Here is a 25515-nt window from a genome sequence, read left to right on the forward strand (position 1 = left end):
TGCGGCCAAATACGTCCCAATTAATGGGAGTTTGATGCCATTAAATATTTCATATGGCCTGCCGGGACCAGAGGACGAGTCCAAATCATCCAGTTTTATGAATTCACGGAGTGAATTAGTGAGGTATTACTACAATGGCAAAAAAAATTTCATTCTTTGTTGATTGAATATTTGAAAAGTGAACTTCATGAACACTTTCCTTTGTAAACAATCCCGATCATTCCAACTGTGACTATAGAGCAAGTGCCTGATCAAAGTTTCTAAATAAAGTCTGATTTCTGATCTGATAAAGTCGAAATAAAGTCAGCGTCTTGAGTAATAAGATTATTTTACTATTTTTCATTGAGTTATAATATTTCTTATCTTCAACTGTAATACTTTTCAAATTATGAGGTTGGCTGGTCTGGTGTTGCGTGCTTTGTCACTTTGTTTCAGTTTCAGATTTCCCATGTGACAATAAAGGGCAGCGCAATGCTTTACATACATGCATGTTAGAGTACCCGACTATGTATCTCCTTTGCCCAAACAGGTGGTGGATGTGGACCTGACAAAGTACAGAGAGCTTGCACAGACACATGGAGCTGTGGACCTCGACACCTCCAGGGTTGTCCACCTTCCCAAAGGTCTGTCTTCTGCACCAGTATCACGGCTTGCTCTGCGGAGCTTTATTGCAGAACTTGTGCTTTGTCCTTTGTCACATTTGTATTGCACTTGCTACCTATTTACTTATGATCTTGTTTCGGCAACAGGAAAGAAAGGGGTCTTGAAAAACACAGGAAAACACCTGAAAAAGCTGAAAAATATGAAGTTTTGGAGACTTCCAGGCTCTGAAATTGTCATGCCGATGAGTGAAGTGCAAAAACAACACTGCCATTGCAGCTGCCACGAATATCAATACAAAAATGCAACAAGCAACCCTTGTCACATCGTTGTGCAGCATTATGAACAAAAAGATACTTCATTTGAACTTTCTCTTTAGGGGTGACTGGCCACACATTAAGTTGTGGCCCCACTATGGCATTGTACTAACAGTATGAGCAGTTTTAACAGCGGGGGTGAGGAAAGACTTGACAGGACTGGTGCTCTATGGTATCTTTTTTCCAGGGTGTCAAATTAAACACGAACCAAAAACCTTACCTGAACTGCAATTTGGGCAAAACTGAACCTGAACGCGAACCAATATTTTTGGAATGTCCCTGAACCTGAGCCAAACATAAACCCAAAATAATAATAGTGGTTACCAGTTCAGCATGAAACAGTTCGAGCATATAAGGCAACAACAGGTGCTCGATAGTTTGCACATTTGTTCAAATAACTGCTTATTCAATCGGTGCACCCGACTAGCAGCTTGTTACGATTCACGAGTTGCGTTTTGCGCGAGAATGAAGATAGACAATGGGTATGTACTGGTAACTACAGCCACCTCAGCAGAGACGCTGGCACTTCTGAAGTCGGTCATGCGAGTTGCTTGCCAGAGCCGAAAAGTTGTTTCAGGGGCTCCGTGGAATCAGCATTTTTGGTGACACTTCCAATTCGGCCTTGCTTTTCTTGCGTGCCGTTGTTCAATGCATGCTTCGTGCTTTGTTCAGCAGAGTACAATGCTCTTCAAGTTGTCAAAACTATTCGTAGGGCACAGCGTGCATACTTTTTACTTCTTTGTTCATGCTTAGCCATGTGCAGCTTGCACAAGAAAGATTGAAGTATGGTTCAGCACAAGCCATCCTTGTTCATTGTTCAGAAGTATCAATGTCCTCACCTGCTTCTAAAAAAGCAGCAAACTGAGCTAAATGTCACACGCTGGCTTTCTTCTTTGCTACAGATTAGATGTTTGAAGTTTTACTTTATGTAATCCAATGGCGGAATTCACGCTGTTTTCAACACCATAGATCACATGCCACAGTTCGCTCACCGCCAGTCTGAGTAGTCCAAATGGGATTTTGGAAAGCAAATACTCTGCCCCATGTTTCTGCAGAAATGACATGCAGCTAATTCTGAAAACACCTCTTCTGACTTTGTTTTCATTTCTAACAAGGCATATAGAGTCATTGCAGTGTTGCTACTGGTTTTGTCGATCCACCTTGAACTGGTGAAAAAGCCACGCAGAAAATTCAGTCATTATGCAAAAGTGCATATGCATAGCCTGTTCAATAGACTGAAGCGGTGTGAAGCTCGGGCTGAATCCATGTAGTACTGACAGTAAAACAAGAGAAAGATATTCTGTTGGAACCTTTTAAAAATGTCAACCCACCCCAATTCAAACCACCGGTTAAAAAACAATTCTTCTCTGCAGAGTAGAATAGCATCAACAGTATGTGTAATATTAGAATGCCACTTAGCAGAATTCTGTAAACTGACTGACCCTGTTTGCCATGCACATTGGGTCTGTGCTTAAAATCTAGTCAATGGACTGTAGGCAAGCATTAGATGTCTGAGCCTAAGTATTTGCTGTAAAAGGTGATTGCTGTTCCGTGAAGATAACAATATTTTTTATCTTGACTCTCTCTCGCTTTTTCTTTTTTTTCAGTGCGACTTTGTTTATGCCTGTAGTGCCACTGTAGGCATGTTTTAACAATGTCCAATTTCATATTTGGGGCATTGTCTGCTCTCCCCTGTTTCTAGCTCATGACATTTTACGTGCTGAAGAATAGCAGTTGTACTGCCAATTGCTGTTGTGCAGGAAAAATCCACGTACACACTCCTTACCTGGATCCATCTGCATTCAACCCACAGTCATCGACTGCTTCCCACACAACCACGTCCAAAACAAAAAGGTGACAATTGTTAGTGGGATGGTGAATTTCTTGTGAAAATTTGTTTATTGCTTTCTTTGTTCATGTTACTTGAGAAAGTAGTTATGACATATTTGTATAATATGGTTAGAAAAGCTGGTTTTATGTTGCATAACTGGCGTCTGTTTATAGTTTCATGCCATGCACACCTGCCAACATTTTCAAGTTGCTTTATGATCGCCATACTGACATCAGTAATCTTATGATTTTCATTTGCTTCCAGTTTGTGCTACAAGTAATTTAAGGACAATAAAAATTCCCAAAATTTCGAAACATTATAGTATTGTGGATTTGCTTCATTATTAGGACCTGCATGCAGCAATGCCAGCAACTTATACAATTCTCATAGAATTTTTGTATAATGGCAATTGAAACTTCAGCTGATGTTACGGTATTATTTGATAAACATGAACATTTCCATTTTTGTGGTGCTGAACACTCCTGCCGTGAAGCCAGAGCTCAGTGGCTCTTCAGAGTGCCCCATACACAACAAAGTACTTAAAAATCTCAATAAATTGTCGGTATCTCAAGTACCTAATGAAACAATATTTAGTCATTTTCACAAAAATTTGGTATTCTTTGGGGATAATTGTAGCATTTTTCAACTTGTAAGACTGGCAGGTCTGCTTATTTAAGCTGCTGTCCCTGTGATCATGTGGGTAGTATTGTCATGTAGTAGTGACGGTGAATAATACAGTGGCAAACCTGTAAAGGATAAAACTTAGGTTTTATTGGGCAAACATGTGCCCTCAAAAACAGGCTATGCTCAAAGAACAACGATAGTGGCGAACACAGTTGGCGATCGGCGAAAATCTGATCAGCGGGTCAAGTGCGTCAGCATTTACGCATGTGTCATCGAAGGTTCCAGAATAATCACTGGTGCCGGCGTATCTTCCAGAAAGTTCTACACAATTCATGTAGCGCACACAAGCAACCAGATTACACAAGGTTCGGTGACAGACAATGGATAGAACCATCGATAACATTCAAGAAACTTCCAATACATGCTGGAACGTCCTGAGCCGAGTGATAACATTTGTTAGACAGTGAAACGCAGTCACCGATGAAGAGAAACAAGTACACGTGTCAGTATTATTGTTTGAAATGCATATCTGCCAACTCTTCTGAATTTTCTGTAAAGCTTATGAAGTTGGTTTCTTTTTTTACGATTTTACGAATCTTATGTCAGGCTTTAAAAAAAATTTGTTCTGTTTGCATGAAACTTTTACTCATTGGTCTCTAACCTGTGTGGTTCTCGCACCCATGCTCTTGGGACAAAGGAACGACAACACAGTAGTGCAAACAATCACAAGGGCACAAGGGCCTGCTAGCCGGGCTGCTATCCACAAAACATGCCGATGGGCGCGCGACAAATCTAGAAGTTCGACTCACCACGACCGGATAACGAGCGAATATGTTCGCCCCATGCTGGATCCCAACGCCTGGTCGTTCGCACGTACGGTCACGCGAAGGTGGCGCGTTCGAAGGCGGCCACGTGAGACGGTCTCGCAAAAGCATGGATCGGCACACGCGCGAGACGTCCGCCGCGCTCGCCGGCCCGCCGCCCAAGTAACCCCGCCTGTCGGCGGCGTTGTGGATGGGTGGATGTTATGAACGTCCCCTTTGGAACGGGGCGGTGGGTTGCGCCACCAAGCTCTTGCTACTATGCTGCCTAATATCCTACCTAGGTTAACCAGTGAAAAAAGAAAAAAAAAAAACACTATGAACTACCACGTCCAAATTTCCTGATCCCCTATTGCGAACTGTGCTTTTGTATGTCTCCGTCTTTTGTCGTTTCCCTACTTTCCTTCCACCAATCCTCTAATCGCCTCTTACTAATGTCTACTGCGGACCTGTTTGCTTTACCACTGCTCCCGCTGAACCCAAGCGCTTCAAGGAGGCCAGTGGTGCCTAGATCGACCGCTGGGTAGACGTCTTCACATTCTAATAAAATATGCTCCGTCGTTTCCCTAGCTTTACCGCAGCTAGCACATACCTCTTCTTCCTTCTTATATCTCGCTTTATAGGTGCGTGTTCTAAGGCATCCCGATCTCGCTTCGAAAAGTAATGAGCTTCCCTTTGAGTTATCATAAATGGTTTCTTCCCAGATTTCGTTTTTTCCTCTTAAGTAGTTACTCATGGCAGGTTTCTTTTCCATTGCCGCCACCCATGAGATTAATTCAGCCTCTCTGACTTTCCGCTTGACCTTCTTTGTTGCTGTGTTGCCCACCCCACAGGCCGCATACTTGCTGGTAAGCTTCCTAGTTCTTTTCCTCCACTGTGAATCAATGTTTTGCCTGTACAGATACCTGAACACTCTCCCAGCCTATTTACTTTCTTCCATATTCCTCAGCTGTTCTTCATACTCAATTTTACTGCGAGCTTCCCTCACTTCAAAACTAGTCCAGCCCATATCCCCCTGCACAGCTTCATTTGTAGTGTTCTCGTGAGCGCCCAATGCGAGGCGACCCACTGACCTTTGGTTCCCGTCTAGTCCTGATTGTACCCCTGATTTAAAGCAAACAACCGCATTTCCAAAAGTAACTCCTGGAACCATTACCCCTTTCCACATACCTCGGAGGACCTCGTACCTATTGTATCCCCATAGCGCTCTGTGCTTCATTATGGCTGCATTTCTGTTATGGTTTTTTCCTGTGTTTCCATACATCCATTGCCTTCGTTTATCCATATACCAAGGTATTTATATTCTGTTACCTGAGGTATTTCTTGGCCCTGTATCTCCACTGTCTGTTCACTGTTTTCATTGAATACCATAACACCTGATTTTCTAACACTAAATTTCAAACCTAAATTGTTGCCTTCCTGTCCACAGATATTAGCCAGACGTTGCAAATAACTTTGCTTGTTAGAGAGCAACACAATGTCGTCCACATAAAATAAACCTGGGAGTTGCTGCTCTACTACTGTACTAGCCTCTTTGTATGAGATTAAACCCAATATTACTTCCTTCTAGCGCCTTCTCCATCCTCACCATGTACATCATAAACATCAGTGGGGATAAAGGGCACCCCTGCCTCAGTCCCTTGTTGATATGAACTTTCTCCGCGCTCCTCATCCCTTCCCATTCAATGCAAACGGTATTTTCTAGGTAAATCTCTCTCAAAAGCTGTAGACAATCGTTACCTAAGCCTTCCCCTTCCAGAATATCCCACAAAATGTTGCGGTCTACGTTGTCGTAGGCTCCTGTAATGTCCAAAAAGGCCACATACAACGGTCTGCTTTCTGCTTTTGATATTTCAATATACTGAGTAAGAACAAACAAGTTATCATCCAAACGCCTACCTATTCTAGAGCCATTCTGAAGCTCTCCCAAAATGCCGTTATTCTCTGCCCGTGCTTGAAGCTTTAATTTGATTGCCTGCATTGCTAGCCTGTATATTACCGATGTAATGGTCAACGGTCTATACGAACGAATTCTGTCTTTCTCCCCCTTACCTTTATAAATTAAATTCATTCTACTTTGTCGCCAACTGTCTGGTATTCATCTATCTTTTAAAGTTTTTTCACTGCTTTCACCAGAGCTTCCTTACTTTTTGGTCCCAGTTCATTTATCAGGCTAACGGGAACCTCATCTAGCCCTGTGGCTGTGCCCTTAGGAATTTTCTCTTCCGCTTTCTTCCAGTCTAAATTTGTCAGCACCAGCTCCTTTTCCACTTGGGTCTCTTTCATGCTCTTTTTTTCTTCAAATACAACCTCGTCCTTGCCTTGGAAAGATTCGGCTGTTACTTTTTGGATGTAATTTATTGCCGCTTCTCCTTCCAGTCTGTTTTCATCTTCGTCTAGGATATGTTGTTATATTGTTGTTGAGTTCCTGCCTAATAATTTTATGTGATTCCAAAATATTCTAGGTGCGGCCTTCTTTTTCTCACGTATTTCTGACAACCAAATTTCACTTTCACCTTTTAATTTTGCTTGCACCAGTATTTGAACCATAGACTTTTTCTCCCGGTATATTTCCCATTTACTGGTTACTTCATCCTGTGGCAACTGCGCCTTCTTTGCTTGCCTGTGCATCTCGAGATGCTTTCTGTCGTTCGGCGATCGCTTCTCGTATCTCCTTGTTCCACCAGCTTCTAGGTTTCTTTTTTCCTTTCCAACGAACATGTTGTTTCTCTTTCCGTATTTCTGTCGTTATTACACTTAGAAGCTCACCATATTCCCACTCCTTACTTGGCCACTTGCCAAGTTCTTCCTCAACTCTAGTTACTATATTTGCTATTTGTTCAGCGTTCAAATTTGGACTGGCCATTGTGCTTTCCTTGCTCTCTTTCCCAACTACATATCCCATTTTCAAAATGATGCGTTTATGGTCACTCCCTATGCTGCTAAACCCTTCCTCATCGATGACCATTTCTCTCAACTTATCATGAATTCCTTCTGTCTCAACGCCTGGTCGTTTGCGCATACGGTCACGCGAACAGTGGCGCGTTCGAAGGCGGCCACGCGAGACGGTCTCGCAGAAGCATGGATCGGAGCACGCGCGGGACGTTCGCCGCGCTCACCGTGCCGCCGCCCAAGAGAAAGCGCCTTGTCTTTCGGCGCCCAAGTAACCCCGCCTGTCGGCGGCGTTAGCAGCGCAACACTCGCGCCATCTCTCGTACTGCGCCTCAACCACTCCGACCGACGCGGGCGCCAGGCCACGCGGCGAAGCCGGATTACAGGAGACGCGTGAGAGTCGCGCATCCCCACAAACCATACTTTTGAAAGTCATTGAAGGGATGTTAAGAGGGTGCTTGCTTCAAGAAAGTTTAATCAGACGGGTTGACCATGCAGGTGAAATCGGCAACAGCAGTGTCACCAAACAAGTTGTTATGGCCTAAAAATAATGTTTCTGGTGTTCCAAGTTTACTTTTGTTTGATGGTTATGCGTGCTATTCTCTCCCCTGCCCCTTGCCCTCCATTGTTGTGCCTGTGAGAGTTTTACAAATGTAAATACAAAGTTCACAGTTAGCAGGTATGGAAATGCATGGCAGCAGAGCGCCATTGAAACGAAGGGCATTCCTTTTATGGCAGAGCCCCATGGAAGCGGCAAGAAGGCGGCAGCGAACGGCCAAGTCTTCCCCCGGCTGTTCCCCACCCTGCCAAGATTGCACTGATCATCTTCAACCGCGAGAATGAAGACCCGATACCATTGGACTCAGATGCCTGCCAGCAGGTCCTTAAGGTGGGTCCCATGTGAAACAAGGGTGTCTGAGCAAAAGCCAGCTGGGAATGTGTCGGCAGGCTTGAAAGCTTGTGAAGACGCGCAACTCTCTCATGTCTTTTGATGTTTGTCTTCCCCCGCAAGACTCTTGCATTGCTTGGCATTTGGCTTCCCTGCATCACACATGCGATGGTGGAGACTTGGTATCATAGTTTCGCAGCTGCATTGAGAGACGGCGTGAGCGCTGTCACCGTACAGCATGGATAACTCGGGTGTTAACTTGAGTGGATAACTTGCTTCCCACTCTTGGGCTGCACGCAAGGCAATCAACAAAAAAGAGAGCTTGTGGTTTCTGACTAGCCCGTGCCAACAGAGGACAAAGCAGAGAGAAGTGAAAAAAAAGAAGAAAAGGCATTTGTTGCACCTTCCATGCAATAAGCCAGCTAGCAAAATGCCACAATTGGAACGTGCTGATGGAACACACTGAGAAATCTAGGAGCAGCAAGGTGGTAGTTGGGGCGAGTTGATACAGCATTTTGAATGTTTGTCAGCTCAAAACAGATAAGCCATCACTACTTTTGTTTCAGTAGGAGCATTCCTATCTTGCTAGCATGAAACAACATTGTCTTTTGGCAACTGCATGATGTTGCACTTTGTCGCTCTTGATTTTTCGCACTTACTGGTAGCTTTTTTGAATTGTTTGTTTGTACATATGGCACCTGGCAATCTCGTATTACGTGTTTGAGTCTTCTGTTTTGCAGTTCTTGCTTAGTCTTCATGTAAAATAATTTTTTCATTCTTCCTTTTTTTTCACACATCTTTGTATAAGTTGTGTCATCCCATGTATTCAAGATAAGTTGGACATACAGTGTATGTGTCTTGTTCCTTTTTGTTTCGTGGTCACATCCATTCAAAATACATTCAGAATCGAAGAGGTTCAGCTCATCACGCAAGGATACTAAGTGAATAATGTTTGCTCCTCCCCTGACAGGGTGTCTACGAACCGGGAAAACCGGGAATTCTTAGGGAACTTGAATAGTCTGGAAATACTCAGGGTAAACTCAGGGAATTTGTGCGTTTATCAGGGAAAATTAGCCCTTACTTTATTGAAAGGGAACGAAAGTCGTGTCATCGGCATGAGGTATTGCCAGAGTAGTTAACGACTGATTTCCCAGACGCCCAATTTTTCGAATATGACCGATAATTTGCACGGCTTGGAGGCGCCACCACGTACTCCATATAGTCAGTGTATATTGCCCCGACTGCAAGTCTGAAATGGCATTAATGAAAGCCACCACCGGCACCATTTTGATTATGTTGCCGCTTCGAACCGGCACTCTCGCACGCAGACCTGCTGGCAGCCATAGTCGCCACCGCGGCAACGTTAGGCCTAGCTGCTTCTACGTTCGCTATTAAACTTCTTGCCGCGCGGTGCTGTGTTTTTCATTGAAAGAATTCGCCGCTGTCAGCAATGGCACCGACTCCGCCTTTGTAATCCTCGCGATTTGCTTCGAAGCTCGCAGAGCACAGCGCGTTGTGTAATGCCAGGCCCTGAAAGTTAGCTTTGCCTTAGTACAGTGGTGTTACGCGGTGAAGGATAACACGCGTGGAAGGGGCAATTGTCACGGGACACAGTATGTATTCCTTAATTATACACGCGTGCACCCCCGTCTCCTGTCACAGTACAAGCACCGATAAGCCTAATAAGTACTAGCAGGCCTTAAGAGCTTTTTCGGACGTGCCCGTGGCAATTTTAGCCCTTAAGGGCAGTTAAAGACATGCATTCATTTTTTTCTGACTGCCCGACTTTTCGGATGTTCTTGCGGCCCCTAGGGAGTCCGAAAAATCGGGACGTTGACTGTACAACTGACCAAGAGGATGCTTCAAATGGTCATAGGTGCAAATGTGCGGCAAAAAGAGGACTAAAACAGAAAATATTTACACATTGAGGAATGAACGGGAAAGGAAGTGTGCCGCCACTTCTTTGAAGTAGCTTGAGCTCAAAAAACAAAGGGTTGGCTGACGCCAAGATGCAGGTGTCTCTCATCCAAGCCAAACTAAACTATAAAGCAGTGGAATGCAACACTGAGGCATTGTGTACGGGCTGAGAGTATGTCAGGACAGTTGAGGTTGACTTTCCAGCTGCTGAGAGAGAATCTTAGCTGTGACAAAGTTCAGGCCTCATACCGATGAGCTTGCTATCAGTTGATAGAAATAGCTCATATTCAAAAATATTTACTTATGTATGCATCTCCTTTTCATTCGTATTTGAAAATGTTCACGTAAATTTGGAATGGGTTTTACCATTTTTTTCACTGTGCCCTCTGTTTTCTTTTTAAATAAAATAGATATTGCTCCTTACTATTCAAATTGGATTAAGTCATTTTTTTGTTTCAACATGCTTACTAGAGAGTGACAGCATCGAGCAACATGTTGGCAGCCTGTCTTGACATCAAACAAAGTTCTGGCTCATTCAGGGAATTTCGCAGAGGTGCTCAGGGAAAACCTGGAAAACTCAGGGAATTTGGAAATGTCAACTTGGTAGACACTCTGCGTGAGTGCAGCCCAGCAAACGGATTTGAATTTGAGGGATAGTGTTCACCCATGGTAGCCGCAGGACACTCCTGTGAAGTGTTCAAGTGCATGGACTGACCACTTGTGACGCTATCCCGCAGCCTAAGAGAAGGAAACAAGTTCCTCTCACACCCGAGTATTCATGCTGTCAGGTGGAAACTGCATAGCAGCATTCATGTCATATCTTTCTGTAGCTGGGAGCTACTGAAAGTTACTCCCTACTGTTACGTGTTATTCAGGGAAGCTGATCCCCAGATGCGAGAGTCATGTGGGGAAGACAACTGTCTAGGGATGTGATAGTCATGCAGTGAAAATGAGCATCCAGGGATGTGACGAAGTCAAGTGTCCCCTCAAGCTATTTTGAGACAATTTATCTTAAACTACTTATCTTACTTTACTGTCTTAAACACTACAAAAAGAAGTTACTAAATATAACACATACAAAGAAAAAATAAATGTCCGGGGCAACAATCTTTGATGCCACTTATATACATCTCGTGCACCTATCAAATGCAAGACGGAAAGAAAAAAATGTGGTCTGGTATGTCGGGTAAGAGGTGAGAGAATAAAAATGCTACACTAACACCAGGAAATAGAATGTATAAGGGTAAGTGCAGAGTTCATTATAATGCAACAATGTCAGTGCGTTAAAATGATGGCACTGAAGCGACTACAAATGATTTCACTGACGATAAGCACTCAGCATCACTAGAAAGGTTATTCTAGTCAGATCAATCTCGCAAAAGAAAGAAAAAAGGAGGGCGGTGTCTGTTCTACTAAAGGCGCTGTTGTGGATCTGTTATGTTTTCCTCAAGCTGGCCTTGCACTGTTAACTGTTATATTGGCACTAAAGTTCAGTTTATGTTGTGTAGCATTTTTAGTAGTAGCAACTTACAGTGGGACTCTAGTGTTGGGAATCCTGAATGATTGCAAAGTACTGTCATTGATATGTGCCTACTGTATAAGACAGAAGTTTTTGAGAAGACTTGAAGTGATAAGCAGTGGTCGAACAAGGAGTGTCACTGGAGTGAAGTTGTGTTTCTAATGTGCGAGCTTGAAGTGTGCTAATTCCTAATAGCTATTCCAAGGTATTTGATATAAAGTTAGTCCTGACTTGCACCTTTGGCGCAATTTAGACCGGGAGCCACGTGAGGGAATAGTTTTCGTCTGCTGAATACGGTAGTTAGTGCAGCAAATTAGTGCTTGCTTGAGTACAGTTTGCCTGCTTCTGGTCAGCACAAATGGACTAGGGGTTAAATTTTTAAAGCAGTGCCTGCATTTGTGCTCAGGTATATGCTTCTCGGTAAGAGTGAAAATAGAGGATTTTCGGATCAAGCTACAGAACAGGTATTCGGCTCTAACTCAGGAAGAGGACCTTAGTGTTGAAGCAACGAGCAACAATCTTATGGGCAACATTAAGGAGTGTGCAATAGAAGTCTGTGGTAGCTTTGTTAGACTGGATACCAGTAAGCTATCGCAGGAGACTAAAGATCTGATTAAGAAACGCCAATGTATGAATGATGATGATGATGATGAGGATGATATGCTTCTCGCATATCCAGGCTGTCTACAGTGGAAGCAGCACTGCACAGCCCGTGGGGAGCAGTGGAGCCAGCAGCAGTGGCACACCCAGCATCCAGATGACGCCGTCGGCCGAGGATGTCAGCCTCGAGCCGCAGGGGCAGAGGGCCACATACACCCATGGGGGTCCGCACAACAGCACTTGCGTATGACAGGCAGCCCCTGGCGACTTTGGTTGGACATGACATGGTTTGTCATCTCCAGCTTCATGACACTGTTGCGACCTGCGTCTTTGCATGCATATGAGCTGTCATGAGTTACGCGTACTTGAAACGGCTTTCACCCAGTCCGTTTAGGAGGCCCAGTGGGGTCTTTTGCATCCACTCAGGCAACCACAGGAATGGCACTTACCGCCCGCCTGGACACCAAATTGACAGCTAATTTTAGCGTTAAACAAGTACCACAAGCAGCTAGCATTAGCAGCTAGTTAAGATACCAAGACAGAGGATAGCAGGAAGATAGAGAATTGAAGAAGTCATCAGCAGTGTTTGAACAAGGGTTGTTGCTCGAGCCAATGTTTCAGCAAGTGGACTTTGTCAGGGTAACAGCTTGTAAAAGCTACAGCCCTGATGAAGACAAGTCCACTTGTCAGAACATTGGCTCCAGAAACATCCTTTCTTCAACCACTGTTGGTCACTAGCAGATCATGTTTATTTACAACATGTACAAAAGTGAGGTATTGTCCACTTAAAAGTCAGGCTTGTGAATCATTGCAATGAAACCAGTTCTTCATGAAAGGCAGTAATTCCTGAGTGAGAGCATTGTTTTAATCCCTCCAGAATTGGTTGCTCGACAGCTACCAGATAGAATGTCAAAAGCTTCCGAATGTGACACGAGGTGCACTGCGTCGAGTATACATGCGGGCCAGTGTGTTTTCTCAAGAATGTGCACCTCCTTGTGGAGCTGTGCTGGGGTTAATATCAGTACACATATCGGATTGTTCTGGTTCTCAAATCTATGATCCATAAAGTAGTAAAGCAAAAGTGGTGAGCCATTCCAGATTCATGTCAGCGCTGTGCTGGCTGTAGTTGTGTGGTGTGGCGCATGTAAAGCACTCCGAATCTCATCATCATCACAGTATGCACTGAGCTAAGCAGCTGTGTCATGTATGTGGATTAAGGCATGGTATGTACCCTCTGGGTATGCTGCCTTGTTGTTGAAGGGGGCATGTATTGCTGCTGATACAATTGTTTCCTTTAATTCAAGATAAATTAATCTTATTTGCTTTTTAATTTCACCCTGTACTAATGGCTCAGAGGAAGCCATTATTTTTAATGTGCTTTCAATTTTAACATCAGTTTGTATAATAATCCAGGCCAATTTTTCATGTCTCATAATAGTTGAAGTTCACTGTATTGCATCTGGCAATAGGTAAATAGTCTGGAGGCATTGCCTCTGAATCTAGCTCATCTTCACATGTGCTGTTGCATGATGGTAAACAAAACAGGAAACCCATGTAAACTAAAGAGGCAGCGTTTGTGCAAGTGACTGTGTGATAGAACATTTTCATTTTTGTCAAGTGGGTGGTACGTTCGGCCAGGCTCTCATTGTACAGAGCCTTGTAAAATGCAAAGAACATGCAACAGGCGAAAGGACGCATACTGTCTATATGGTGTTGACACTGGCTAGTGTTCTCTCCTTTAGGCTGTTATGACAGCTTGCACCAGGTAAAGCATTTCTTTCTGTACCACACTTTTATTTGACTTTGTAATCATAGTCGGCAAACACAAGCAAAGTGTCTTCACATGTGAGTAGGTAGTTGAAAAATACCTGTTTCATATTTCTGTTGTGCCTCTGTCTGCATGTCAAGCTGTGCATGCACATTCTGGTTAGTGCAAATAAATATGAAGTTGCTGTCACCGCCTGGCTACAAAACATGCGTGTATGCAACGACTCCTGGGAATGCGCTTCCTATGTATTTTTGGCATGATGTCGCCTGGGGTCACAGTGTACGATGGCCCACTCTAGTACCAGTCAAAATGTGGTTCATGTGATTAGCAACTGCAGTTTTATTTTTTTCCCCACAGGATGGAATAGTTGCACTAACAGTCAGTCTTAGATGCATTGCATGCCACCTGACACCAATGGTTGTAGTTTTTGCCATCAAGACACTGTTCACAGTGTGCTTGCACTAAGACAGAGTTTTAACTTTGCATGATATGCAATATGTTACCCCAATACATTAGGGCTACAGCGCATGTGTCACCTCTCCATGGTAGCACAGTAGACAAGCAAAGAGATGTTCCAGCATACCGGCATCGCATGCTAAACCTGAGAATTAATGATGCAGTGAAGAAGTAGGCTTTCAGCATGTTCCTCATTGGCGACGCATCAGCAACATTTATGCTGTAGTGCTGCCTGCTAGGCATCAATAAAACGGCTTTTCAGGCTCCATTCAGGCTCTATACTGAGTCCTAGCTTTGTCAAAACAAACAACTAATCTCAATAATATCGTCAAAACATTGCTTTGTCATCAGCATGAGATGAGGCTGAGAAGTGGCTTATGTTGCCATTTATTTCTTGTTTTCGTGACAGGAAGCAAGTAGCAAGCACAAATCTGGATCAAAGGGGGTGGTCTAGGCTGTCTGGGAGCTGCCATGTTGTTAGGCAATCACAGTAACCAGTGGTCGCCATGATGGTTGTCCACAGTATAGGACACACATGCACAGTGGGCCTAACATATTACAGTGACATATTGCATATTGCACAGAATTTAAATTCTTCAGTGCTCCACACTGATGAATACACAACATAAGTTTTAATAAGGATGTTTTGACATATTTCAGGCACCAACAGCAGAATGTTTGAGCAGGCACCATTTGTCGTTAAAGTAAGCACTTGTGTTGCTTCCATATTTTGTCCAAGTCCGGTATCGTGATTACTTTTTTGTTGTTGCAGTGCTTATTGCATTGAGCCAGAGTCTGGTAGAATCAGGTTCCCATTTTGTTGCTTCATAACTTTTGCCTCAAACTGTCACACCTTGGCAGGTGAAGCATGTTTCAGCAGGCACTGTGCCATTTTCCCCAGTATTAACAGCATTGTGAGGTGGTCTCGCCTTATGTGTCAATGTGAACTACACGAGTGCTTTATTTTTGCCCAAGTAAGTTGACCACTAATTTTAGGATAGTGAATGAAGTCTTTTTTAGATACTGGGCAGCTTTAAAACTTGTCTATCTACAAGATTGTACATTTTGTCTTTGGGAAATAAGATCTACTACTCTTTGTTTAGTTAGTCATCCTCGGAGGCCACTACTAAAAGTTATCTAAAGATACGAAGGAGGCAGTACATTTGAGAGGCTGTTGTGGTGCGTGTAGGTTCATTGCCACTTGGGTTTGAGAGAGCCCCATGTCCGACTTTTTTTTTTTCTTTTCTTTTTTTCGATTAAACTATTTCTAGCTGCCTGGACACACTATTCCCAAATGCTGCACTGAGGTATTTTGGTTCTTACTGCATACTATATTTTATTCAAATGTGCACAAGCCAGCTTAGCACCTAGAAGTTTGTTTCTGCCTGTGCTTCGTGCTGTTGAAGTGGACTAATCATACCTGTAATTTTGCACTCATTATAGCAACAGTGATGTGTGGATGACTGGTAACCGAATGTGTTTTGTCCATACTATAAAGGAACAGGCGCCTAGTTGAAGGAAGTGCTTGTCAGATCTTTGGTGCTGCCTGTCCGGGTAGACCTGCTTGTCACTGCCATTTCCAGCATTTTGCACTAAAAGCAAAGTTGAGCTATTGTTTACCACGAGCTTGACCCTGACTGCATGTAACGAAGTGCTGGGTCTTCGCTGGGCGTCTTCAATTAAAGAAGCTGATGGGTTTGTGACTTCTACTGAATGCTGTGTGTGTGAGCACGTGTGTGGCACACAAATTTTGAATAGGTGCTTTTTTTCTCATGTGCAACAACTCCAGGTCCATTGATTAAGAGTAAAACAATGGTTGGGCCTGCTGATCAGAAACTGCGAGAGTTCTGAGAAGCGGTACATAGGCCAAAGCAGGGCTTTTTTCATGCCCTGCAGATCTTTCATGAACTTATCTGCAGATCAGAAGGTCAGGAAGTGGTGGCTTACCTGGTGGTGTAGAACCTGAAATGAAAGTACATGACACTGGGAAAGGATCTTATGCTTCTTGTTTAGAGCTTTGAAGCTGCTTTACGCCCTTTAATTAGCGACTGGATTTGTCTCTGGGAAGTGTTTATTGTGCCTATGTCTCAGCCACTCATCTTCATGGGGTCGGGTAGGATTAAAGCTAGACCCTGCTGCAGACCAGAAAAATTTTACACTTTTGCTTTTGTGACTTTATCTTTCCTGAAGTAATGTGATTCCACCTTCAAATATGACATAAATTGCTATCTTCTCATCATTCCTCACATCCTGTGGCAAAATTGTTTGTTGGACCACGAACAGTTAACTCAGTATTAAATGCCCCCCTTTTGTTAATTTTTTGTTTCTTTCTTTCTTTTGTAAGGAAAAGAAATTGTTCTTTAAAAATAATTAATTGTGTAGAAGGAGAAAGAGACTTGCCCTTGGTGATGCTAAACATTTTTAAGCATTATTGAGAGCTGTTGGTTCAGTTGTTTCATGAAAGCTTCTTCTGGCCCTCACTTATGTGGACAAATCTCTCATCCAAACGCAGAATGAAATAAGAGAACTCTCATCGGGCAACCTCCTGCATCATTTGCTTCGAAATATATTTTTAAATTGGGCTGCTGTATATCACTGCTCTTTTCTTTTTATTATTATTTTGTACTGCAGGGCTACAGGTAGCACGAAACAGATGGGAAAAGATGCTAAATGGTAGAAGGGAAGGGACCACCAAAAGTCCTGGCATATATACCGAATGTTGCCTCAATAACAGCTCCAGGTATGCAAGACTGTTCCTACTCAATCTCTTTCTGATCGCCACTCAAAATTTATACAGAAGTTCCATTGTGTATGAAATGTAGTTTGATACCTAATTTATGGGCATTACTTACCAGTTTTGTACACAGTAAATTTGATGCGCATATTGTCTGGAACGACACCACTCAAAACATGATGATTTTGCGACAATAAAATTGGCACCATCTATTGCCACTATGGCAAAACAGCACAAATGATATGCCACTGGGTGGGAGTGAGAAAGAAGAATTTATTGCGTGAATTTAAAAAAAATGTTTTCTTTGTGTATAGTTCATTAAGTTGGCTAACATAAACCGATATTTGTGGTACTTTAGATGTAACTTCAGTTAGCGCCGCAGTTCTCCCTCTCAATACAAGATCTCTCTTTTACCATACCATTTCCCTGCCTCTGCCCACCCAGCGGCACGTCTCGCATACTGTGTAGCGGTGACAGATGGCACCGCCTTTATGTTGCAGCATCATTACCAGTGGCATTATTCCAAATGATGCGAGCATCAGTTTTATTGTTATGGAACTGGTAAGTAATGCCTACAAAAGTGGTATAAACTAACCTTTATGCAAAATGGTACCTCTGTGTGGAATTTGAGCTAAGATCAGTCAGTGGTCTAACTGGAAAAATCATGTATACCTGGAGCCGCTGTTGACTGGAGTGTGCCTAATTTTAAACTGGAAAAGTATGTGCAAACGTCTTACTGCAGGCATGAAAATAGCCACATATATTGATCTGCCATTATGTCGCACATAGGCTACAATCTGCGTTACACATGGTTTTGTTATTTCCAAGTGAAGTCCAGTATTAGCATTGGGGCAGCATTCTCGCGCCATTGCTTTTGGAGATGGCGTCACTTTTGCGAGATATTGTGAGACTAGGCACTGGACACATCAAAGTATATGGCTCACAGGGCTCTTAGAACTGTACTAAGATAGTAGTAAGCTTTGCACAGCGCCAGAAATGTTGTTGGCCGTATAGTACATGGAAGCGTCTGGTGCAGAGTCATGTGATATCTCGCGAAATCGAAACTATCTCGTAGAGTGATCATCCGCGAACGCTGCGCCTGTTTCCAATTTATTTATGGTTGTTGTCCATGGTGCACCTCTTGTGCAGCATCTGCAGGTCATGTTGAGGGCATTTGGGACCACAGTTCGAGAAAAGCTTGTTCACAGGATTCATAAGACTAAAATCTCCCTAAAACATGTTCCAATCATGGCAAAGGGACCTCTGTCTATATCTTGAGAGTTGAGAGAGACATGTTAAAATGTCCTGACGTTTTCCGAGTAGAACAGGTGTGTTATTATGTGTGAACGTTTGAAGATTAATTCCTATGGTGTTTGAACGAGAAGAATGGGGGTTAACGGAGGGGCACAATTTTTATTAATCATATCATGAGAAGCCAACAAACAAAGATACCTGCGATGTCTTTGTTGGCTTCTCATGATATTCCTATGGTGTTTGTTAGATATATTGTCTCTCAATGTGCTGTATCAGGTATAGTTTTGCGGAAGTTCTTGTCTCCGTTTATATGAAAAAATGTGTAGGCCCTTTTAATCACACAACCACATTAATAATAAATGTCTTGATTTTTAAGGACTTCATTCAACTGAAAGGGGACAAAATAAAGTTTTGCTGCAGTACATCACTATAATGAGCTTCCTTATTGAAATGTTGCAGGTCTTATGTGAGTTTACTACTTTATCATTCCCCCATGTTTAGGGCAATGCATTTGCTCTCAGTCATCCCCATAAAGCTTGGTGCAATCTGTTTTGCCTGCACAAGAATTTTCAATTCATTTAACAAACAATAAAAAAAAAGGAATAGAAGATGGAAAAGACAGGCAGCTGCTTGTACTTCTTTTATGTCTCACACTTCTGTTATTGCCGGATGAAAAAATGAAAATGGACTGCCAACCAGCCCAATGTTGCACTTTTTGCACAGAATTTCCTTCTTTTAACTGCTGTAGACCATCTTTTTGTAATTGAATTTTATTTTAAGTTTATATAATATGATTAACCTTTTTTTATTTTTCATGTCATACTATGGGATTACTATATAGGGACCATTAGAATTATCTTCAGCTTTATAACCTTTATAACTTCACTTTATAAAGTTATAAAGGTTGTACAAAAAGGCTTAAATTATAACTTAAAACAGCCAGGATCACTGATATGTTCACATTTTTTGCATTGTGTTCCTGCTTTTGGAGGACTTGAGTATGTCCGCAGTGTTTGTATTGCTCTATTGCTCTGCACGTTGGCATTTGAAGATGACATGCACATACAGGTGCAGACAAAATTAATTGGAACATGAGCTGTGGCCAAACTGCATCCCAGTGCTCTCGAGCAGCAGCCTCTGGAGGAAGTTTGAAATTGGAGCACACATGAGCACAGGCCAGTGCTGAGAGTCAACTCGCAACTCTCTAAATGTTTCTTTACCCATAGAATGAAGTGTTGTTCACAACTTCTGTGGCTGAACGCTCGCTAGTGTGGTGGCGCAGATAGCACAGCTGTTTCTGCAGTTCGCATGCATTAGACATGTTCCCATGGCATAAGCCAGTTTGACACAATGATGACACAATCCACTGTGACACATGGCCATGACACTCCCAACTTCCTCCCAGGGCTGCAAGAGGGCACTGGGATCCAGTTCGGTCATAGCTCTCGTGTTCCAATTACTTTTGTCCACGCTTGTACAGTTTCAGAAAGAGAAGATAATAGAATTGTGGCCACATATGAAGGAAAGATCACTGTTTGTCACTGCGAGTACATCAGGCCCCTCAATTCTGCATTGCACTACATTTTACCAAACGTGCAAGTGTCATAATAACTTGAACTTTTCTGTTGTGCAATATGTGCAGTGCTGTCATATATGGCAGGAAACATTGTCTTTATTCTTGAGTTGGGGTCGCCAGACATATGTACCAAATTCAAAAAAGCAACGTTTTGCTGATTCCTCATCAGGAAAACTGCATAGCAAGTCAAAAAGAGATGTTTGGATTCAATTGTTGATTGAATGTTCGCTGCCATATCAGACTGTGCTGCACAATACATGTGTTCGCTATGCCACTTTGTCTGTGTGTGTGTGTGTGCATATGTGTGTCCATGAAAAACAGAACTGAACCTAGAGCTGCTTTTGATCAGCATTCAGCGTAACACATCAAAACGGGTGCTGCTTTATTTCATATTTTATTTAATTTTTCCATTGCACATTAGAAATGTACAGTACTTAGCTAGTGGTGTAATTTGATCAAAAGAGCACATTGTGCGCAGTTGTCATGGGAAGTGGCGGTATGTACATCATGCCAGATTTTTACAAGCAATATTGGTGCGAACACTCTCACAATACATGGCGGGAGTTGCTGTACTATTGCATTAGAGTGACACTGTGTGTGTACATATATGGCTTTGTGACAGTGTTTATGTGTGTGTACATAAATTTTGAATAAACAACATATTTGCTAGTATATGCCCATATGACAGTTTCATGTTGGTAGGGATGGCACAAATGAATGAATGTTTGGGTGAACTGGCAGTCTGTTGCAGCACACAAGCGCATGCATGCAGACTGGGATTGTGATTGACATAGATGGGGTGCTCTTTCCGGGAATGTTTACCTAATCACTCAGACAGGTATGTATCTGTGCACAAAGCAGTGAATTTTGAGCAAGTGAGATGGGTAGAACAAAAGTAAAAAAATACTGCATGACATTCAGCTTAGTACCAACTATGCACAATCACACTTTCTTTTATGATTCGATTGGAGGTCACAATTTCCTCTTCTAACAATTTTCCTCTTCACTATCATGCATTGGGCACCAATAGACATATTTATTCGCTCATATACACATAATGCACTTGGACATTGCAGGAGCAGGTAGAGTACAGAACAGCTCAAGCAAGAATGAATGAATTACATCTTATTGGGAAGTCTGGTGCTTTGGCCTATGTTTGGGAGCTAGGGGAGTTCAGGTATGGGAATGGGTGGTAAGGGAAGGGTAAACAGATGGTCAGTCTGCGCTGGCCTGAAACAAGAAGACAAAGTGATATTCAACATTGTCCTTTCACTTGTAATGCACGATGTGATCACTCTAGTACACAACCTTTGTTGTTGCCACAAAGTTCACAGCAGTGAATATGGTAGGCACTTGAAACACAAATTGTTCATAAGGCAATTGCGGGCACAGAATGTAATACACACTCCTCAAGGACATATAAAATGAATGCAACAACCTATTGTGTCTTTCCAATAAAGTATTTTGGCCTGTGGCATAGTTTAGGATCTTAATAGCAGTTAATGCAGTTAAGAACAGAGCAGGGAAGACTGGAGCTGAGGCATTTGACCCAAGCTGCTTTTCTGGACTCTGACCTGGACAAAATTTGATCGGGAATGAGAGCTAGCGTTGCTTGCTTCAGCCAATCACCGGGTGAATTCTTGTGGGTGGTCTCATGCGGGCATAAAAGAAGTAAATAAACTCCTTCTTTCATGCATTTGGGTCCCCTGCGCATACCATAGGGTACGTCTTGGTAGCAAGTTGGTTAGTGGTGCCCGAAAGCGTCTGTCCAATAACCCTTCAAGCCCAGCTTTGGCCATATGTATGGTCACCAACTATAGATTAGCTGGACCAGGATGGCAAAATAGGTTGAGCTTAGCTTGGGGATTGATTACGGCCGGCTACTATGTTGTGCCAACCACTGGTCAACATTTTGCCTTGGATGATACAACATAAATTCCTGAATGGGTCCAATCTGACCAACAGCTTGTCAGGAAAAAAAATTGTACCACATTCACTCTAGCGTTTCTTCAGAAGCCACTCGCTACGTTCCTCTTTCACATGGCACCCTCTTCAGCTATACAGCTAGAACTACTACTGACTGTATCGAAGTATCATTGTCGCAAAGAAGTGAAAATAAGAAAAGGATTGTGGATAGACTGACATTTTACTTTGGCGGGCATTCAGTTCTAATGTGAGCATGCACTAGACACTGAGAGCTTTAGCACATCCCTAAACTTATTGTGGTGTATAGAAACGTTTGACTGAGCAGACTTGTTGGTGCCACCACTTTGTGGTGCAGAGCTTAACCAGAGAGGATACAGAGGTGCTAGTGGGTTGAGCAACCATACCTACTTAGCTGGTTTTTTAAAGCATTGGCAGTGACATAACATGCTGTCTTTCTTTTTCTTTCGGCGAGAATACCCATGCAACGAGAACATTTCTAGCCTATTGTTGGATGTCACAAGATGTTCCTGCTGCCATCCATGGCTCTGGTAACCTGGTATTCCGTAAAGGGTATTATTTTGGTGAACAAGCTTAAGCTTGCCATTTTTTGTGTGGCACATACACTGTGAATTATGCTAGTTGTGATACATGCATTTAGGCATGTGTGCATACATTCTAATTGTAAGAGCTGCTAGTACACAACCCCCATTTCTTGAATTGCTGAAGTGTTAGAAATAGGCAGTACATACTTTCTAAATCAAAGTTTGTGACGTCGATTGAAAATAGTCATTCAAGATTTTGCGAATGGTTGAGCTGCAGAGCTGGTAGTGCAATGTTAACTAATGCAATGATTTTGTAGTATATGCACTGAACATGTCGCAGCTTTAATCTCATGCAATGAGATTAATATTTTAAACAAACATGCAATATGTTTATGTTCGCGCACTACATTGTTCACAAGCCATATGGCCAAATCCAAATTTAGCCAAACAGGAAGGTATTTGAATGACCAATTAATGGACCAGAGAGCTTCCTTGAAAGGGCAGCTGTCGTCTAATCCATGCCTACATTGCAAAAAACGTAAGTGCAAATCGTTCTTAAGAGATGCCAAGGTGCTGTCAAGACACGAAGATAGAATAGCTAGGGAGATTGCGGAAGCTTTCTTTATTCATAAGTCCAGTGACATGTGCATGTCTACACTAGAAATTGATTATTTAACCTCTAGTCTTTAAGCTGCTACGCGTGTTTATGAGAGGTTGTATATTTTGCATGTTTTTCAAGATAAGCCATTGTTGCTAGTCGGTGCTCATCCGTGTTTTCTATCTCGTCTCTGTCCGTTTGCACCATTCCCCCTTAAGTAAGGAGTACAAACACACTGAACAGTCTGTATTTCCTTGTACTAAGGTGAGTGCCCATTTTTTTATTGTGACAATTTTTTCATTCTGACAAGTTTTTGTCGAACCTTGAATTATGAAATGAGATAGTATGTATATGTAGAGAGCATAACAACACATGTAATTACAACTGAGGATTATGCACCCTTTGCGCAACATTGGCACATACCCATTCTGCAGGATTGGCCAAGAATGTGCGCATATGCTGCAGACACATACTGAGAACAAGGCAGCACAAATATAGTTAAGAAATTTAGGAAAAGAAGCTGTTGAATATCGTGGAGTAATAATTCCCTGGAGATGTGTGTGCTTTTGAGATGCCTATGTATAGTCGGCTTTCGCTAATTCGACCCTGACGGGACCGACGAAGTTTATCGAATTATCCGGCGGACCGAATTAAACATGCTAGATAAAGAAAAAAAATAACAAAGCACCCTCTAATTCAATTGACAGATTTGCCCTATTCAGAATGCCAGTCAAACTCGCACTCACTTTATGTGTGTTCGAAGTAGAAAACTAACGTAGAAATGAAATGAAAGCTTCTAAACGAAGTAGAAATCTAACGCGGCGTACCCCGTCGTTTAGCAAGAGAAATGGGCAAGGGTCTAATATGTGTTGCACATTGGTGGCCTGTTTCTTAAAGTCAGCTTCGCCGCACGGTTTTTAAAGACAGTAGTCATTTTGCTGCAGTTCATTGTGATGTAGGCGGCAGACGTACACAAATCACTATCATACAGTTAATTTGGTAACATAGACCAGTTAAAAAATATACATTTGTATTCGTGTCGCACAAGTCTGCACATCGTGTACGTTAACCTGTCAGGAATTCCTCTCCATAGGAGCACGTTCTTTCGTTTTTCTCTCGTTTTATTGTTGTGATTTTGTCCACGTTTTTTTATCCGTATATTTAATTAATTCACTCACATGGCATAGTATGATGTGATTGCACGTTCTATTTCAGCGCCATCGACTGTTCTATGCGGCCATGCATACAACTGCTGCTAGTCTACGCGTACATGCGAGATTACGGCATCGCCCGAAGCCATCGGTGCGTTAAAGACACGTGCGACCGTCTTCTTTGTGGAAGCTCGAAAACTGGCGACCGTGTCCCCAAAAAGAGCGTGTTCCGGTCGCGATATACACGCTGTCCGATTGAACCTTCGCGCAGCCCGACTGGTTAGCCGACCGCCGCAGCCGAGCTGGAATTTAAAGGGCCTATCCTTTTGTTGTCTTTCTAATGTTTGGCCGCGGTCTCCCGCTTCCGTCTGCTACTGGCGCTACAGGTTGTTGGTCGGCGCTCCAGTCGGACGTGACTGCATATGGTGTGTTCGATTTAGGTGTTTTGAATGTGTGTCTTCAGCTGGCAACACGCCATAGCCGCCCGAAACGCTATGAGCGTGACGTCATAAAAGTTTTTCGCGGCGAAGGCGTTCAAGCACGAAATACGTATCAGAGCGAGTTGTTAGGGTCACGTGATCCGAGCGCGGCGGCCCGACGGCGGCGACGGTTTTGTTGTCTACGCTACGGCCGTTGTCAAGGCATAAAGTATAGGGCCATAATGTCAAGCAAAGAACGTACGACAGCACTAAACTTACGGACGCTGTGTGAATCTGCCGCCTGCGTATGCGTTTTGCGAACGCAATGGCAGCTGTGAGTGGGATGGGCAACTTGATTATCGAGTTTGTGAAGTTTGGGAAGAGTTTTGCAATATGGCGACGCTCTGTCCTGTAATAACAATGATACACCCGACGCATGACTGTTCTCGTGGAAATTGCAGTTCTCAGAGAAATGGAAACCGTAACTCGCTGAACGGCGGGCAGGTAAGCGAAACGTCATTGTGACTACTGGAGGCCAATCGTCAAGCACTCGTCTAGGATCTCTGTGATGTCCCGTGCGCGAGTTGCCGTACATCGGCCTGTACTACGTGTGTGTGATTGTGCTGAGAAGTGCGCGCATGTCGGAGGACGCACCACACTTGCAAAGCACTGTGGAAACCCAGAGTGAAGCGCGCCGCGACGGCAACGGAACATCAACAATGATATACAGTGGCCTCTGCCTTTTCCTTTGCACGTTGTTGTGCGCATTGGGAACTGGCATCGCAGAAAATGGTAAAGGATTGCGCATTCCTAATTTTGCGCTTACCACTTTCGTGACTCTTGTTATGCTTGTTTAATGTTCGTTGTAAACGCATTGTTTGTCCATGCATAGTGCATTTGATAAAGTTGCAGCAGTCATGGGGACCGATTTCTGGTGGGACGTGTGCGGCAAAACATAATAAGCGAAACTAAATAGTGAATAACTAGTCGATGAAAGAAAAATCGCGATGACTTTTCACAAAGGCAGGTGAAAACTGTTTCGCCAGACGTCCGACCTACCACGCGTAGGTAAATCATTGAT

The 25515-nt window shown here is 43.1% G+C and overlaps 2 protein-coding genes across 3 annotated transcripts in view; both read left to right on the forward strand.

Annotated features, from left to right (window-relative positions):
• LOC126525458 (uncharacterized) overlaps positions 1-20470 on the forward strand; it is an 85506-nt gene extending 65036 nt beyond the window's left edge. The window contains exons 26-29 of the mRNA XM_050173338.3: positions 530-623; positions 2678-2771; positions 7824-7974; positions 12090-20470. Coding sequence (XP_050029295.1) covers positions 530-623; positions 2678-2771; positions 7824-7974; positions 12090-12260 — 510 coding nt within the window. The 3' untranslated portion in view covers positions 12261-20470. The remainder of the gene's footprint in view (positions 1-529; positions 624-2677; positions 2772-7823; positions 7975-12089) is intronic.
• A 4143-nt stretch (positions 20471-24613) lies between these two features.
• Positions 24614-25515, forward strand: part of sdk (sidekick cell adhesion molecule) — a 121140-nt gene continuing 120238 nt past the window's right edge. For both annotated transcript variants that reach the window (XM_050173428.3, XM_072290055.1), the window contains exon 1: positions 24614-25226. In XM_050173428.3, coding sequence (XP_050029385.2) covers positions 25073-25226 — 154 coding nt within the window. In that variant the 5' untranslated portion in view covers positions 24614-25072. The remainder of the gene's footprint in view (positions 25227-25515) is intronic.

The sequence above is a fragment of the Dermacentor andersoni genome, chromosome 8, assembly GCF_023375885.2.
Source record: "Dermacentor andersoni chromosome 8, qqDerAnde1_hic_scaffold, whole genome shotgun sequence".
Lineage (NCBI taxonomy): Eukaryota > Metazoa > Arthropoda > Arachnida > Ixodida > Ixodidae > Dermacentor > Dermacentor andersoni.